The sequence below is a fragment of the Loxodonta africana genome, chromosome 3 (genome assembly GCF_030014295.1).
Source record: "Loxodonta africana isolate mLoxAfr1 chromosome 3, mLoxAfr1.hap2, whole genome shotgun sequence".
In the NCBI taxonomy this organism is placed as follows: domain Eukaryota; kingdom Metazoa; phylum Chordata; class Mammalia; order Proboscidea; family Elephantidae; genus Loxodonta; species Loxodonta africana.
Genome location: NC_087344.1, coordinates 13,909,125 through 13,925,455, shown reverse-complemented (window position 1 = coordinate 13,925,455; position 16,331 = coordinate 13,909,125). Strand labels below are relative to the sequence as shown.

At 40.5% G+C, this 16,331-nt stretch overlaps 1 protein-coding gene across 1 annotated transcript; it reads right to left on the bottom strand.

Moving 5' to 3' along the window:
- Nucleotides 1-1,450: 1,450 nt before the first annotated feature.
- LOC135230478 (olfactory receptor 7G2-like) lies at nucleotides 1,451-3,744 on the bottom strand. The gene is made up of 2 exons (XM_064279833.1): nucleotides 3,732-3,744; nucleotides 1,451-2,371 (listed from the first exon to the last, which is right to left on the bottom strand). Exons 1-2 carry the CDS (start codon nucleotides 3,742-3,744, stop codon nucleotides 1,491-1,493), a joined length of 894 nt encoding a protein of 297 aa, XP_064135903.1. The 3' UTR covers nucleotides 1,451-1,490.
- Nucleotides 3,745-16,331: the final 12,587 nt, after the last annotated feature.

The following is a 16,331-nucleotide window of genomic DNA, read 5'->3' as shown; positions in this document are numbered from 1 at the left end:
AAGAATTGATACCTTTAAATTATGGTGCTGGGGAAGAATATTGAAGATACCATGGGTTGCCAGAAGAGCCAATAAATCTGTCTCTGAAGAAATACAGACAGAATGCTCCTTAGAAGCAAGGATGGGGAGACTTTGTCTGATATACTTTGGACACGTTATTATGAGGGACCAGTTCCTTGAGAAGGACATCATGCTTGGTAAAGTAGAGAGGGGGTCAGAAAAAGAGAGGAAGACCATCTACAACATGGTTTGACACAGTGGCTGCAACAATGGGTTCAAGCATAAAAATGATTGTGAGGATGGCACAGGACCAGCCAGTGTTTCTGTTGTACATAGGGTTGATTTGAATCAGAATCAACTTGATGGCATCTAACAAAAACATTTAACAACAGGTTTAGGGACAAATTTTCAGCCTTGTGTATTTGAGGATCACATCTGCACAGGATGCCTGAGTCCGTTGCTGCCATTCCTGAGGGTAACCATTCCACGAATGAAGCTACCTCTTGAAGGACTGAATAAAGTCTTTCTTTCTATCTTTTTTTTTTTTTGCATTCTCTATCTCTGAAGTTCTTGTAATTAAGAGTAACTCTGTGGTTTAAGCATTTTAGAGTCAGCGCTTACATTTTCTTATTAGAAACAAAGACTTCCTCGCTAGTAGGATTCAGTTATCACACAATCATCTGAAGCCACTGTGATAATCCAAATATGACAATTTTATGGATAATGTAGGGGGAAATTATGGTTCACCTTCCATGTGGGAGACCCAAGTTTGATTTTTGGCCAACGAACCTTATGTGGAGCAACAACCTGTCTGTCAGTGGAGCATCCAGTGTTGTTATAATGCCGAAGAGGTTCCAGTGGGTGTTTCACACTAAGATGCACTAGAAACAAAGCCCTGGCAATTTACTTCCAAAATTTACTTCCAAAATGAGACCCTATGGATCATGAAGGCCAGCTTGATTTCGGCTAACAACAATGCCAACAATAGCAACAACCACAAAAATATGATGAATGCTAATGTTACCCTGGACACTCATGGTTTACCAGTGACATGTCATGGTAATAACTAAATTTGGGCATGAAAGGTCAGCTGTCTTGCCTTGCAGTGAGATTAAGCCTGGTTTTCAGTCACAGAACTCTACCCATGGCATCAGGCTGAAGCTAGTCTCTATTCCCACAGCTTTATCTACATCCTGCTTTCTTTATTTTGAGAATGTGCTACCAAAATAAATCAACCCTGCCTTAGGCTCTGCTACTATAAAACCTGACCAAAGAGATTCAGCTTAGAGAATAAAAGTAATTTGTCAAATAGCACAGAGCTACACAAAGAGAAAATTCAAATTTCAAACCTACATTGAGTTGCACTTAGCCACTAGGTTATGTCATTATTTTAGAAGAAAGTGTTGGTGGAAGAGTCAGGCATCCTGTCTCACAATTATTCTTTCACTTTGATGCAGTCCAGAAAGCCAAGCCAAATGTAGGTAATGTAATCACTGAAAAGCAGGTATGCTCCTCATAATTTTTCTCAAAGCCCCCTTCACTTCCCTATTTCTCAGGCTGTAGATAAAGGGGTTCATTATGGGAGTGACCACGGTGTACATCACTGAAGCTACTGCAGTCCTCCTAGAAGGGGTAAATGCAGCACTGATATATGAACCAAAACCTGTCCCACAGAACAAAGAAATTACTGAGAGATGAGACCCACAAGTGAAAAAAGCTTTATACTTTCCAACTGCTGATGGCATTCTCAAAATGGAGGAGACAATTTGAGCACAAGAGAAAATGATTCCAGAGAGAGGAACACCACCCAGTATTGTAGCTGCAAAGTATGAGAAGATGTTATTGATGAGGGCATCAGAACAGGCAACCTTGATGACCTGAAGAACTTCACAGAAGAAGTAAGGAATTACTAGCTTTGTGCAGAAGGACAGTCGCAATGACATCAGACTGTGGAGCAGGGAGTTCGTGATGCTAATGAACAAGGAGAGTAGAATCAGCAGGCCACAGATGTGGGGGTTCATGATGACAGTGTACTTTAGTGGGTGACAAATGGCTACAAAGCGGTCATAGGCCATCACTCCAAGGAGAAAATTTTCCAAAGCAGCAAAAACTAGGACAAAGCACACCTGGGTGAGGCAGCCTGCATATGTGATGCTGTGATTCTGTGCTTGGAGGTTCACTAGCATCTTTGGAATTGTGGTGGTACTGAAACAGATGTCAGTGAGGGACAGATTGGCAAGAAAGAAATATATGGGGGTGTGGAGGTGGCAGTCAAAGATGACAGCCAAGACAATGAGCAAGTTTCCTAGGACAGTGACCAGATATACGGACAGAAACAGACTAAATAGGGGGGCTTGCAGTTCCGGATCTTCTGTCAGTACCAGGAGAAAGAATTTTGAAATATCTGTTTGATTTCTGGTTCCATATTGTTGACGACATGACAGAAGAAATATAAGAAAATCAAATGTATGGTTCCTGGACCAGCAGCAGCTACATCACCAGAGGCAAGCACGATCTTGGGAAAGTAGGAGAAGAAAATAAATGGGGTGTCTTCATTATGCATATTTTGTTACTTAAAAAAAAAAACAACGCTGATATAGCACAGCATTCTGGAAAGAGGAAATGGTGGTCATGGTCTTTGAATCAGTATGTATTGTTTTTGCACAATCTGCGGATATGATCATTTATAAATTTTGCAATTTTTTACGGACAAATATATAGACTAGGGGAGCAGCCAGATGTGTCTGTCTGAGTCTCCACCACCTTTTTCATAGATCAGAGCTAGACAACAGAGATAATATGAAGGTATGTTAAGAACCAGAAATGGGAAGATAAGGTGAAGCCAACCACCTCCCCCACAAGAATGCAAGTAAATGTCAGAGGATTCTATAGCAGTCCTCCTGTTTGCTCAGGAGGAACATGGCCCATATCATTACAGAGTGAGAGAAGGAGACTACCGGAATGAGAGCTGCTTGAGCATTGATGCTAAGATACAAGGAAATATGTCAGGAAGATGGCAGAGAGCCAATTGTCCTATGGGAGACTCTGTTCATTTTATGAATGTACCCTAGTCACAGCTTCATCTGGATAAATCTGTACTAAGATATCTGCCCTTAGCCCTCATTTTTAAATATTAGCTAAGCAGTTTTAAGTTACCGGGCTGATATCACTGAAGAATGATGCCTGAACTCTGCCCTGGATGGGGAAGGTGGAAGATGTGTCCTGAAGAAAGACAGAGAGACTGAATGAAGCAGGATGCTTCTGAGCAAGAAGGATCATCTGTGGGTGGAGTCTCAGGTGTGCTGCTTCCTGATGGGGGAGGACTGTTGAGTGAGTTAGTCACGGGAAGACTATTTCCAGTCTCTGTCCCTGGGCAGGTAGTATCCAAAGTTCTTCATTAGCCAAACTGTTTTATTGTTATTCTGATCCCAGGGCAATGCAAATCTGAAAAGACCAAGGCAATTAAAAACAAAAAACAAAAAAAACCTGTTCCTGTCCAGTAGATTCCGACTCATAGCAACTCTAAAGGACAGAGTAGAATTCCCCATAGTGTTCCCAAGGAGTGCCTGGTGGATTCAAATTGCCCATCTTTCAGTTATCAGCCGTAGCTCTAAACCACTGCACCACCAGAGTTTCCGACCAAGATAATAAAAAAAAAAAAAAAGAGGAGAACTCAGGATGACTGATTCCCAGTAACTGGATTCCACTTCTCTCCACCTCTTTCTGCTCACCTTCCTGGTGCATACTTTGTATAAATTGACACGCCATCCTTCTCTAACTGAACTCTTATCTTCTTTCTTTATATGCAACTAAAAGCATCTCTATTTTACCAATGATATAAGGAAGCTTGATGTTGATTTTATAAAAATACAGTTTATATATGTGGATATAAATATTATATTAAGATATTATACAAATGTAAACATTAAGTGTTGTTTCTTTTTATGAGTCATTAATGTTTCATGAATGTTAATCTTCATCCTGTGTGTATTGCACAGAAGATTCTAAGCTATTCTCTGTAGTCAATTCTGACTATAATCACCGTTGAGAGACATAAAACCCACCCAGTGCCGCCGAGTCGATTCCGACTCATAGAGACCCTATAGACATATTACTCCCTTTTTAGGATTTACAATTTCATCACAGTTTTTCCAGTTTCCTCATGATAGTTTCAATCTACATTGTTCTTCAATCTACATTAGTGGAAGGTGGGTTGATAATTTGGCTTTTGATTTTAATAGAGTTGTAAGAAATCACAATGTCATCACTAGTGTGCAGGTTTATCCACATTCTCAGTAGGCTTAGATGGCAGATGGTGAAGATGGTGTTCCATGTGAATACTTCCTTAAAAACCCTTCATATTAAAGAAAAAATTTTTAACTCTGGTGAAAGTATAGTCAGCCAAAGTTACAGGATTTCAACAATTTCTACAGGTTCAATTCAGTGACATTGATTGCATTCTTCAAATAGTGCTACCATACCTGCTACCTCCAAAACTTTCCACTACCAATGTCTTAAACTCACTGCCCCCTATACTTTCCATCCAAACTTTTGAGTTGCCATGGTCAATTTGACCTCACATAGATAATTCTTTAAAAATGTACAATGCTCAAAGCAGAAGTACTTTCCTAATTAAGATAAGCCATGTTTTGTTTTGTTTTAAATTACCATTCAAAGAAGACTTTAGTGTATAATATTGGTTTATGGTTTCAAGTTTAAAGATTATTTCAGGGCCATAGTTTCAGGGGTTCATTCAGCCTCGATGGCTGCAGAAAGTCTAAAGCCATTAAAAATTTGAAATTCTGTTCCAAATTCTCCCCCTCCCGCCACCCCATTTGATCAGAATTTTTCTATACAATTTTTGATCAAAACGTTTGGTAATGGTAATCAGGCATCATCAAGTTATGGTCTCATGGTAAAGGAGGCAGTTGTTCATGAAGGCAACCAGGCACACATTTGATATCCTTCTCCTATTTCTGACTCTCCTTCTTCCCCAGGTGAATGAAGACTAATTGTTGAGTTTTGATGGCCACTTGCAAGTTGAAACACTCCAGTAACTAGGCAAGAAACTAGGAGATAGAACAGAAATACTGAGAAAAGAAAATTGGCAACAGATACAAGTGTTTAGGATTTCAACCTATCTTCCTGGAGGACATAACTCAATCCATAGTAATAGGATTCAACAAAATAGAAGAACATCAGAGAAAATGATAAATACAGAATTCAGGATAGTGCTTGCTACTGGGAGGAAAGAGGAAAATGTGAATGGAAGACCCTTGAAATGGATTCTGTGGTGATGGCATTACTTCATTTCTTAACCCAGGGGTAGAGATATGAGTTTTCATTACATTGCCATTCTTTAAGAGCTACAAATACATTTCATACACTACTTTGAAAATGATATGTTAATAAGTAAAACTGAAAAGATTTTCAAATTCCAGATTCTTTTGTAGCCCATATTCTAATACATTCTTCCACGTTCTAATATTTACATCATGCTTCTCAGATTTCAGCACACATGAAAATCTCAAAAAGGAGTTATTAACAATGCTCATCACTGGAATGGATACCCAGAGATCAAAGTCAGTAGTTCTTGGGTGAGGTATGAACATACAGTATGAACATAAATGGAGCATCTTTGTACTAGGAGACACATGTTGTGCCAGGTGAGGTGTCCTCCGAGTGTGCTGGTGAACACAATCCCACCACCACCATCAATGACCTGAACAGTAGGCTCTCTATACACTCCACTGATGGTACAAGACCTGATTTTTTGTCACACCCATACTACAGAGATGATTCTGACTGATGACTCTGCTTCTTTGTGCCTGTGGGAAAAGCCACCTTCCTGAGCCTGCCACTTTCCCTCTTCTGCTGTCCTGATATGCAGTCAACACGTCTTCCTCAAAATAAAATCCATCCCCACAGGAAAACTATTTTCCTCACAAACACACATTAAAAAGTTTCACATGAGATCTCTAAGAGCACAGGAAGCCCTCTAAAACTTCAGTGATTTAATTAATTTTATTCAACTTCTGTGTAGACTCACCAGGGTTGAGAAAGAAAAACTGCAAAATAAGGTGACTAAGGAGAAAAGTCTTTTGATTTCTTGACTGCTGCTTCCATGGCTGTTGATTGTGGAGCCAAGCAAAATGATATCCTTGACAACTTCAGTCTTTTCTCCGTTTATCATGATGTTGCTCATTGGTCCAGTTGTGAGGATTTTTGTTTTCTTTATGTTGAGGTGTAATCCATACTGAAGGCTGTGGTCTTTGCTCTTCATTACTAAGTGTTTCAAGTCCTCTTCACTTTCAGCAAGCAAGGTTGTGTCATCTGCATAACGCAGGTTGTTAATGAGTCTTCCTCTGATCCTGATGCCCTGTTCTTTCTCATATAGTCCAGCTTCTCGTGTTATTTGTTCAGCATACAAATTAAATAGGTATGGTGAAAGAATACAACCCTGACGCACACCTTGCCTGACTTTAAACCAATCAGTATCCCCTTGTTCTGTCCGAACAACGGCCTCTTGATCTATGTAAAGGTTCCTCATGAGCTCAATCAAGTGTTCTGGAATTCCCATTCTTCACAATGTTGTCCATAATTTGTTACGGTCCACACAGCTTAATGCCTTTGCATAGTAAATAAAATAACAGGTAAACATCCTTCTGGTATTCTCTGCTTTCAGCCAGGATCCATCTGACATCAGCAGTGATATCCTTGGTTCCACATCCTCTTCTGAAATCAGCCTGAATTTCTGGCAGTTCCCTATTGATATACTGCTGCAGTCGTTTTTGAATGATCTTCAGCAAAATTTTGCTTCCATGTGATATTAATGATTGCGTTCTATAATTTCCACATTCAGCATTGCATTGGGCAAATCTGCTGCAAAGGACCTCTTCCAAGTGTTGAAGAGCAAAGATGTCACCCTGAAGACTAAGGTGCGCCGGACCCAAGCCATGGTATTTTCCATCGCATCATATGCATGTGAAAGCTGGACAATGAATAAGGAAGACTGAAGAATTAACGCCTTTGAATTGTGGTGTTGGCCAAGAATATTGAATGTACCACGGACTGCCAAAAGAATGAACAAATCTGTCTTGGAAGAAGTGCAGCCAAAATGCTCCTTAGAGGCAAGGATGGCGAGACTGCGTCTTACATACTTTGGTCATGTTGTCAGGAGGGATCAGTCCCTGGAGAAGGACATCCTGCTTGGCATAGTACAGGGTCAGCGGAAAAGAGGAAGACCCTCAACAAGGTGGATTCACACAGTGACTGCAACAATGAGCTCAAGCATAACGACGATTGTAAGGATGGCACAGGACCAGGCAGTGTTTGTTCTGTTGTGCATAGGGTCGCTATGAGTCGGAACCGACTCGATGGCACCTAACAACAACAACAAGGACAAAAGTAACACCTCATATACACTCTGATCAATAAATCAATTAGACAAGATCAAAGCAAACAGGGGTCCAAAAAAGACTGTCATCTCTACCCAGACTACTGAATAATTATTCATTTGAGTATATTATTAAGACTAGTAAACCTGCTGAAAGATATTACAATAAAGGGAAACCAATAAAACTGCTGAATCAAGTGGTAGAAATGTTTGAGAGCAAGGAATAACAAGCCTTATAAATAACGGTAATGTATAGTACTCAATGATCCCAGTTGGATTTTATCGAGAGTTATGTGCCAGCCATTGTATTAGTGGTTTTAGTGGTTGCAGGGGTTCACTAACCAACAGAAATACAATCTGCATGGTCAGCCTGAGGCTCTCATAGTACTCGATTTTTCCCATACGAGAAATTTAATGAGGAAGGGATGTATGATCCTATTCAAAGTGGTGAGAGAGGAGGAGATGTCTTCTGTATCACTCCATGGAAAGGTCTATTAACAATAAAAAACCTAACCCATTGCCATCGAGTTGATTCCAACTCATAGCTACCCTATAGGGAAGAGTAGAACTGCCCCATGGAGTTTCCAAGGAGTGCCTCATAGATTTGAACTGCTGACTTTTGGTTAGCAGCCGTAACTTTTAAACACTATACCACCAGGGTTTTCCTATTAACAATAGATCTCTATTAACAAAAGATCCTCTATTAATAGTAGGCCCAAAGAAGGAGTCAGTTTTGTGTCTCTGAGCATCAAAAGTGATTAGGACACCTGGATCTGTTGCTGTCCTAGAATGCAGCCACCTTGTAGGAGACTGAATGAAACCCTACCGACCTGTTCTTGTGCATTTTCTACCTCCGAAGTCCTTGTAATGAAGCATTTGTAATGAAAACCTGTTAGAGCCAAGGTTTATATTTTCTTATTAGAATCAAAGTCTTTCTCACTGATAAGGTTCAGTTACCTCACAATCTCCTGAAGCCACGGAACTCATCTAATTTTGTCCCTTTTGTAGATAATGAAACTGAATATGATGAATGCTGATGTTACTTTTTACACATACAATTTATCAATGACATGTCTCAGTGATTACTGATTGGGGCATGAAAAGTAAGCTCTCATCTCTCACAGTGGGACTAACTCTAAGTTTCCATTCACATGGCTTTGTCCATGGAATCAGGCTGAAGCTAGCCTCTGGCTGTCTCCACAACTTTGCTTTCATCCTTTCCTGGCTCTCTTCACCTTCTCCCACTTTCCTTCTGCTGAAATGGATGCCCTCACAATCACATAACAGAATACCTGCCTCAGGTGCTGCTTCTATAAAACTTGACCAAATAAACTGGGGTTAGAGTGTTGCAAAAGGTTTTCACTGGCTAATTCTTTTCAGAAGTAGATTGTCTGGTCCTTTATCCTAGTCTGTCTTAGTCTGGAAGCTCAGCTGAAACCTGTCCATGATGGGTGACCCTGCTGGTATCTAAATACCGGTGACATAGCTTCCAGCATCACAGCAACACACAAGCCCCCACAGTATGACAAAATGACAAAAACTTGCTTTTGAACATCGAGTAGCTAAAGCAAAAGGAAAAAATGATGCAGTAAAAGAACTGAACAGAAGATTTCAAAGGGCTGCTCAAGAAGACAAAATAAGTATTATAATGACGTGTGCAAAGAGTTGGAAATAGAAAAACAAAACAGAAGACCATGCTCAGCATTTCTCAAGATAAAAGAACTGAAGAAAAAATTCAAGTCTTGAGTTGCAATAGTGAAGGATTTTATGGGGAAAATATTAAATGATGCAGGAAGCATCAAAAGAAGATGGAAGGAATAAACAGTCATTATACCAAAAATAATTGGTTGACGCTCAACCATTTCGAGAGGTAGCATATGATCAGGAACCAATGGTACTGAAGGAAGAAGTCCAAGCTGCACTGAAGGCATTGGCAAAAGGCAAGGCTCCAGGAATTGAAGGGAATCAATTGAGATGTTTCAACAAATGGATGCAGCACTGGAGGTTCTCACTCATCTCGGCCAAGAAATTTGGGAAACAGCTACCTGGTCAGCCAACTGGAAAAGATCCATATTTATGCCTATTCCCAAGACAGGTGATCCAACCGAATGTGGAAATTATCGAACAATATCATTAATATCACATGCAAGTAAAATTTTGCTGAAGATCGTTCAAAAGCAGATAATATCCACAGGGAACTGCCAGCAATTCAGGCCAGATTCAGGGGAGGACTTGGAAACAGGGATATCATTGCTGATGTCAGATGGATCCTGGCTGAAAGCAGAGAATACCAGAAAGATGTTTACCTGTATTTTATTGACTATGTAAAAGCATTCGACTGTGTGGATCATAATAAATTACGGATAACATTGCGAAGAATGGGACTTCCAGAACACTTAATTGTGCTCATGAGGAACCTGTACATATATCAAGAGGCAATCATTTGACCAGAACAAGGGGAGGCTGTGTGGTTTAAATTCAGAAAAGGTGTGCTTCGGGTTGTATCCCTTCACCATGCCTATTCAATCTGTATGCTGAGCATGTAATCAGAGAATCTGGACTATATGAAGAAGAACGGGGCATCAGGACTGGAGGAAGACTCATTAATAACCTGCGTTTTGCAGATGACACAACCTCGCTTGCTGAAAGCAAAGAGGACTTGAAGCACTTACTGATGAAGATCCAAGACCACAGACTTCAGTATGGATTACACCTCAACTTAAAACAAAAAAACAAAAAAAACCAAACCCAGTCCCGTCGAGTCGATTCTGACTCATAGCGATCCTGTAGGACAGAGCAGAACTGCCCATAGAGTTTCCATGGAGCACCTGGTGGATTGGAACTGCTGGCCCTATGGTCAGCTGCCGTAGAACTTAACCACTACACCACCAGGGTTTCCCCTCAACATAAAGAAAACAAAAATCCCTACAACTGGACCAATAATCGACATCATGATAAATGGAGAAAAGATTGAAGTTGTCAAGGATTTCATTTTACTTGGATCCACAATCAACAGCCATGGAAGCAGCAGTCAAGAAATCAAAAGATGCAGTGCTTTAGGCAAATCTGCTGCAAAAGACCTCTTAAAAGTGATGAAATGCAAAGATAACACCTTGAAGACTAAGGTGTGCCTGATCCAAGCCATGGTATTTTCAATAGTATTATATGCTTGCAAAAGCTGGACAATAACTAAGAAAGACAGAAGAAGAATTGGCGCCTTTGAATTGTGGTATTGGTGAAGAATATTGAATATATCATGGACAGCCAAAAGAACAAACAAATCTATCTTGGAAAAAGTACAACTAAGTTGCTCCTTGGAAGCAAGGATGGTGAGACTATGTCCTACATACTTTGAACATGTTGTCAGGAGTGATCAGTCCCTGGAGAAGGACATCATGCTTGGTAAATACAGTGTCAATGAAAAAGGGGAAGACCCACGACGAGATGGATTGACACAGTGGCTGTAACAATGGGCTCAAGCATAACAACAATTATGGGCATGGCACAGGACCGGACAGTGTTTTGTTCTGTTGTATATAAGGTCACTATGAGTTGGAACCAACTTGATGGCATCTAACAACAACAACTGAGGGATGAAATTATCTGTCAAAAGTACAGAGCTACACAAAGAACAGAGTCAGGGTCCAATCCCAAGGTGAATTGCGCTTGTCGTTTTAGAAGAACGTGTGATGGGAGAGTCAGGGATTCTGGCTCATGAGTATTCTTCCCCTTTGATGCAATCTAGAAATCCAAGCCCAAAGCAGATAATTAAATCACTGAAAAACAAATATACACCTGATAATGTTCTTCAAGCTCCCCTTTATGTCCCTGTTTCTCAGGTTGTAGATAAAGGAGTTCATCATGAGAGTCACCATAGTGTACATCATTGAAGCTACTGCAGTCTTCCTGGGAGAGTGTGTAAATGCAGCACTAATATACATACCTAAGCCTGTCCCATAGAACTAGGAAACAACTGAGAGATGAGACCCACAGGTAGAAAAAGCCTTATGCATTCCACCTGCTGAAGACATTCTCAAAATGGAGGAGGCAATTTGAGTATAAAAGAAAATGATTCCAGAGAGAGGACCACCACCCAGTATGGTAGCTGCCAAATGTAAGAAGATGTTCTTGACGAAGGTATCAGAACTGGCAATCTTGATGACCTGAACAGCTTCCCAGAAGTAGGAGATTGCCCAGTCTGTGCAGAAAGACAGGTGCAACACTATCAGGCTGTGGATCGAGGCATCCACAGTGGTAATGAAAATTGAGAGTAGAATCAGCAGACCACAGTGGCAATGGTTCATGATGACTGTTTATGTCTTGGTTGACAAATGGCCACATAGAGGTCATAGGCCATTACTCCAAGGAGAAAACATTGCAAACTAGCGAAAACCAGGACAAAGCAGACCTGGGTGAGGCAGCCTGCATATGTGATGCTTTGATTTTGTGCTTGAAGGCGCACCAGCATCTTTAGGATAATGGTGATGCTGTAACAGATGTCAGTGAAGGACAAATTGGCAAGAAAGAAATACATGCGGGTGTGGTGGTGGAGTCAGAGCTGACAACCAGGATGATGAGCGGATTTCCCAGGACAGTGACCAGATATATGGACAGAAACAGGCCACAGAGGAGGGGCTGCAGTTCCAGATCCTCCCTCAGTGTCAGGAGAAGAATTCTGAAACATTTGTTTGGTTTCTAGGTTCCATATTAATGAATCTGATGGAAAAGATGAGATGAAGACAGTGATATGTGTGGTCCCCATACCAGCCGTAGCTGCATCACCAGAGGCAAACATCTTCTAGGTCAGGAACACGAGGAATGGAGGGGAATACAGTTAGTGCCATCTGTGTGCATCTTATTTGATTATTTAATAAAAAATACATGAATCTGATCAATAGCTGAGCATCAACATTTGTTTATTCTGGAAAGTAGTTAAAGGTGCTAATTTTTTTTTTTTTTTTTACACCATCTGTGTTGGTATGATAATTTTAAATATTTTGTAATTTTATAGGAAGAAAATCCTGGTGATCCACTTCTGAAAATCAGCCAAAGAAAAGCCTATGAATTAAAACAATTTGATTCACAACCGATTATGGGGATGGCATAGGACCTGGCAGCTTTTCGTTCTGTTCAGCATGGGTTGCCATGAGTTGAGGGCAAACTAACTGGCAGCTAGCAGCCACAGCAACAATCTGGCTCTGGTGGACTTCCCGTAGGCCCAGAATTCCAGCCCAAAAGGCATATTCTATCCAAGTGTGAATGGACACACTTACTCCAAGGAAAGATCTACCTTTACAAAGAAAAATATGTTTACAGCCTCCCAGACATGAAGCATCAACAAAATTATTGTTATTACTATTTTTTAAAAAGGTAATATTATAGAGAAAAACAGAAGGAGGAATTCAAAGAGTCTGTTGACACTCCACATCTTTTTCCAGAGATTAGAGCCAGGTGACACAGATAATACAAATGTGTGTTAAGAACCAGGAGTGGGACGATAAGGCGAAGCTGATAGCCCTCCTATTTCACCACCACAAGAATGCGAGTAAATATCAGAGAATTTTATGGTAGTCATCGTGTTTGAGAAGGGGCAATTTCTGCTCAGGAGGAAAACGATCTTTACCATTATAGAGACAGAGTAAGAAAGAAGAATTGGAGTTCCTTGGGATTGGTGCAGAGAGACAAGGAATCATGTCAGGAAGATGGAAGATAGTTAGGCAGGAGTCCATGGGAGACTTGAGTTCAATCATTTTATGCATGTACTCTCTTCACAGCTTGCCCTGGATGAACTTGTGAGGAAACTCCTGCCCTTATTTCCAAACAACTAGCGATTTTAATTACCTGGCTGGCATCACTGTAGAATGATGTTGACGCATTCCCTGAATGGTGAAGGTGGAAGATGTGTCCTGAGGAAAGGCAGAGAGACTCAGTGGGACACCTGGCTCCTGGGCTTGAGGATCACTTGTGCGTACAGTCTCTGGTGTGCTGCTTCCCGGCTGGGGGGGTGAGGGGATATTGAGTCACGGGCAGTCACATGCAGACTATTTTCAGTCTCTACATCCCTGGGGGCTCAAATTCCAAAGCTTCTCATTAACCAAAAACTTTTATTGTCATCCTGATCCCAGGGCAGCACAAATCCTGAAAGACCAAGTCTTTAGAATGTGAAATTCAGGATGGTCAACTCCCTGCCCCCGTGAGACCAGCGGCATGTGATTCGTCTCTCTTTGTTTCTGCTCACCTCTATGTCACACAACATGAATATGTGGACACACATTCTTCTCCAACTGGACTCTAGTCTCCTTCATTTTTTTTTTTTTTTAACACAACTGGTAGCAACTCTATCTTACCAGTGAATTTAGGAAACCTGACTCCTATTTTAGGTGTGAAGGGATAGTTTATGTATATGGGTATATTTATCAACACCCATGGAAGCAGCAGGCAAGAAGTGAAATGAAAATTGCATTGAGCAAATCTGCTGCAAAAGGCCTCTTCGAAGTGTTAAAAAGCAAAGATGGCACTTTGAGGACTAAGGTGTGCCTGACCCAGGCCAAGGTATTTTCAATACCCTCATATGTATGTGAAAGCTGGACAATGAATAAGAAGAATTGATGACTTTGAATTATGGTGTTTAAGAAGAATATTGAATATACCATGGACTGCCAGAAGAATAAACAAATCTGTCTTGGAAGAAGTACAGCCAGAATGCTCTTTAGAAGCTAAGATGGTGAGACTTCATCTCGTGTACTTTGGACATGTTATTAGGAAGGACCAGTCCCTGGAGAAGGACATAATGCTTGGCAGAGAGTCAGCAAAATAGAGGAAGACCCTCAACAAGATGGACTGACACAGTGGCTGCAAAAGATGGGCTCAACCATAGCGATGATTGTGAGGATGGCACATGACTGGGCAGTGTTTCATTTTGTTGTAGATAGTTACTATGAGTGGAGACTGATTGGATGGCACCATCCAATCATATATGTAAAAATATACCTAAGATTTTGTAAAATGCAAATGCTCTGTGTTCGTTCTTTCTGAGAGTCATCGAATGAACCTGAAACTTACTGTATGAATATCATGAATATCAAATAAATCTTATGACTTCACACACAAATTTAATCTTGTGGAAATTTTGTTTTTAACTACCTAAATCAGATCATTGATTGTTTTTGTTGTTAGGTGAGGTTGAAATGATTACAACTCACAGCAACGCTATACAAAACAGAACGAGACAATGCCTCGTCCCGTGTCATCCTCAGAATTTTTACTATGTTTGAGCCCATTGTTGCAGCCACTGTGTCAATCCATCTCATTGAGGGTCTTCCTGTTCTCCTCTGACCCTATACTTTACCAACCATGATGTCTTTCTTCAGGGACTCATCCCTCCTCATAACATGTCCAAAGTATGTGAGACAAAGTCTCTCCTTCCTTGCTTCTAAAGTGCATTCTGGCTGTACCTCTTCCAAGACAGATTTGTTCATTTTCTGGCAATCCACGGTATACTCAATATTCTTCGCCAACGCCATAGTTCAAAGGCATCAACTATTTTTTGGTCTTCCTTATTAATTGTCCAGCTTTTGCATGCATATGAGCCAATTAAAAATACCATGGCTTAGGTCAGGTGCAACTTAGTCCTCAAAGTGACAACTTTGGTTTTTAACACTTTAATGAGATCATTTCAACAGATCTGTCCAATGCAATAGGTCATTTGATTTCTTGACTACTGTTTCCATGAGCCATAGTCTAGGGGCTTCCTCCAGCACCTGTCAGACCAGTAAGTCTGGTCTTTTTTGGGATTTTGAATTATGTTGTACCATTTTTCTCCCACTCTGTCTGGGGCCTTCTATTATGATCCTTGTCAGAACAGTCCATCGTTGTTGCCAGGTACCATCTAGTTCTTCTGGGCTCAGGATGGTGGAGGCTGTGGTTCTTGTGGTCCATTAGTCCTTTGGACTAATATATTCCTTGTGTCTTTGGTTTTCTTAATTCTCCTTTGTTCTGAATGGGATGGGACCAAGAAATACATCTTAGATTGATGCTCGCAAGCTTTTAAGACCCCAGATGCTACTTACCAAAGTAGAATGTAGAACATTTTCTTTATGAACTATGTTATGCCAATTGGCCTAGATGTTCCCCAAGACCCTGGTCTCCAGCCCTCAGCCCCAGTAACTTGGTCCCTGAAGTGTTTGGATGTTTCTGGGAAGCTTCTAAGACTTTGCCTTGTTCAAGTTGTGCTGATTTCCCATATATTGTGTGTTGTCTTTCCCCTCACCAAAGTTAATGCTTGTCTATTACTGGGTACTATCTAGTTAGTGATTTCCCCTCCCCATTCAAGCCTTCCCTTTTAACCATCAAAGATTGTTTTTTTCTGTGTAAACTTTTTCTTGGGTTTTTATAATAGTGGTCTTATACAATATTTGTCCTTTTGTGATGACTTATTTCACTCAGCATAATGCACTCCAGATTTATCCATGTTGGGAGATGTTTTCAAGATTCATCATTGTTCTTCATTGTTGCATAGTATTCCGTTGTGTATATGTACTATAATTTGTTTATGCATTCATCTGTTGATGGGCATTTAGGTTGTTCCCATCTCTTTGCTATTGTGAAAAATGTTACGACGAACATGGGTGTGCATATATCTATTCATGGGACAGTTCTTATTTCTCTAGGATATATTCCTAGGAGTGGGATTGCTGGATCATATGTATTTCTATTTCTAGCTTTTTAAGGAGTTGCCATATAATTTTCTGTAGTGGTTGTACCATTTTACGTTCCCATCAACAGTGCATGCGAGTTCCAATCTTTCCAAAACTTCTCCAACATTTGTTATTTAATTTTTTTTTTTAATTTTTTGATTAGTTCCATTAATGTCAGTGTGAGAGGCTATCTCATTTTAGTGTTGATTTGCATTTCTCTAATGGCTAATAACTGCTAA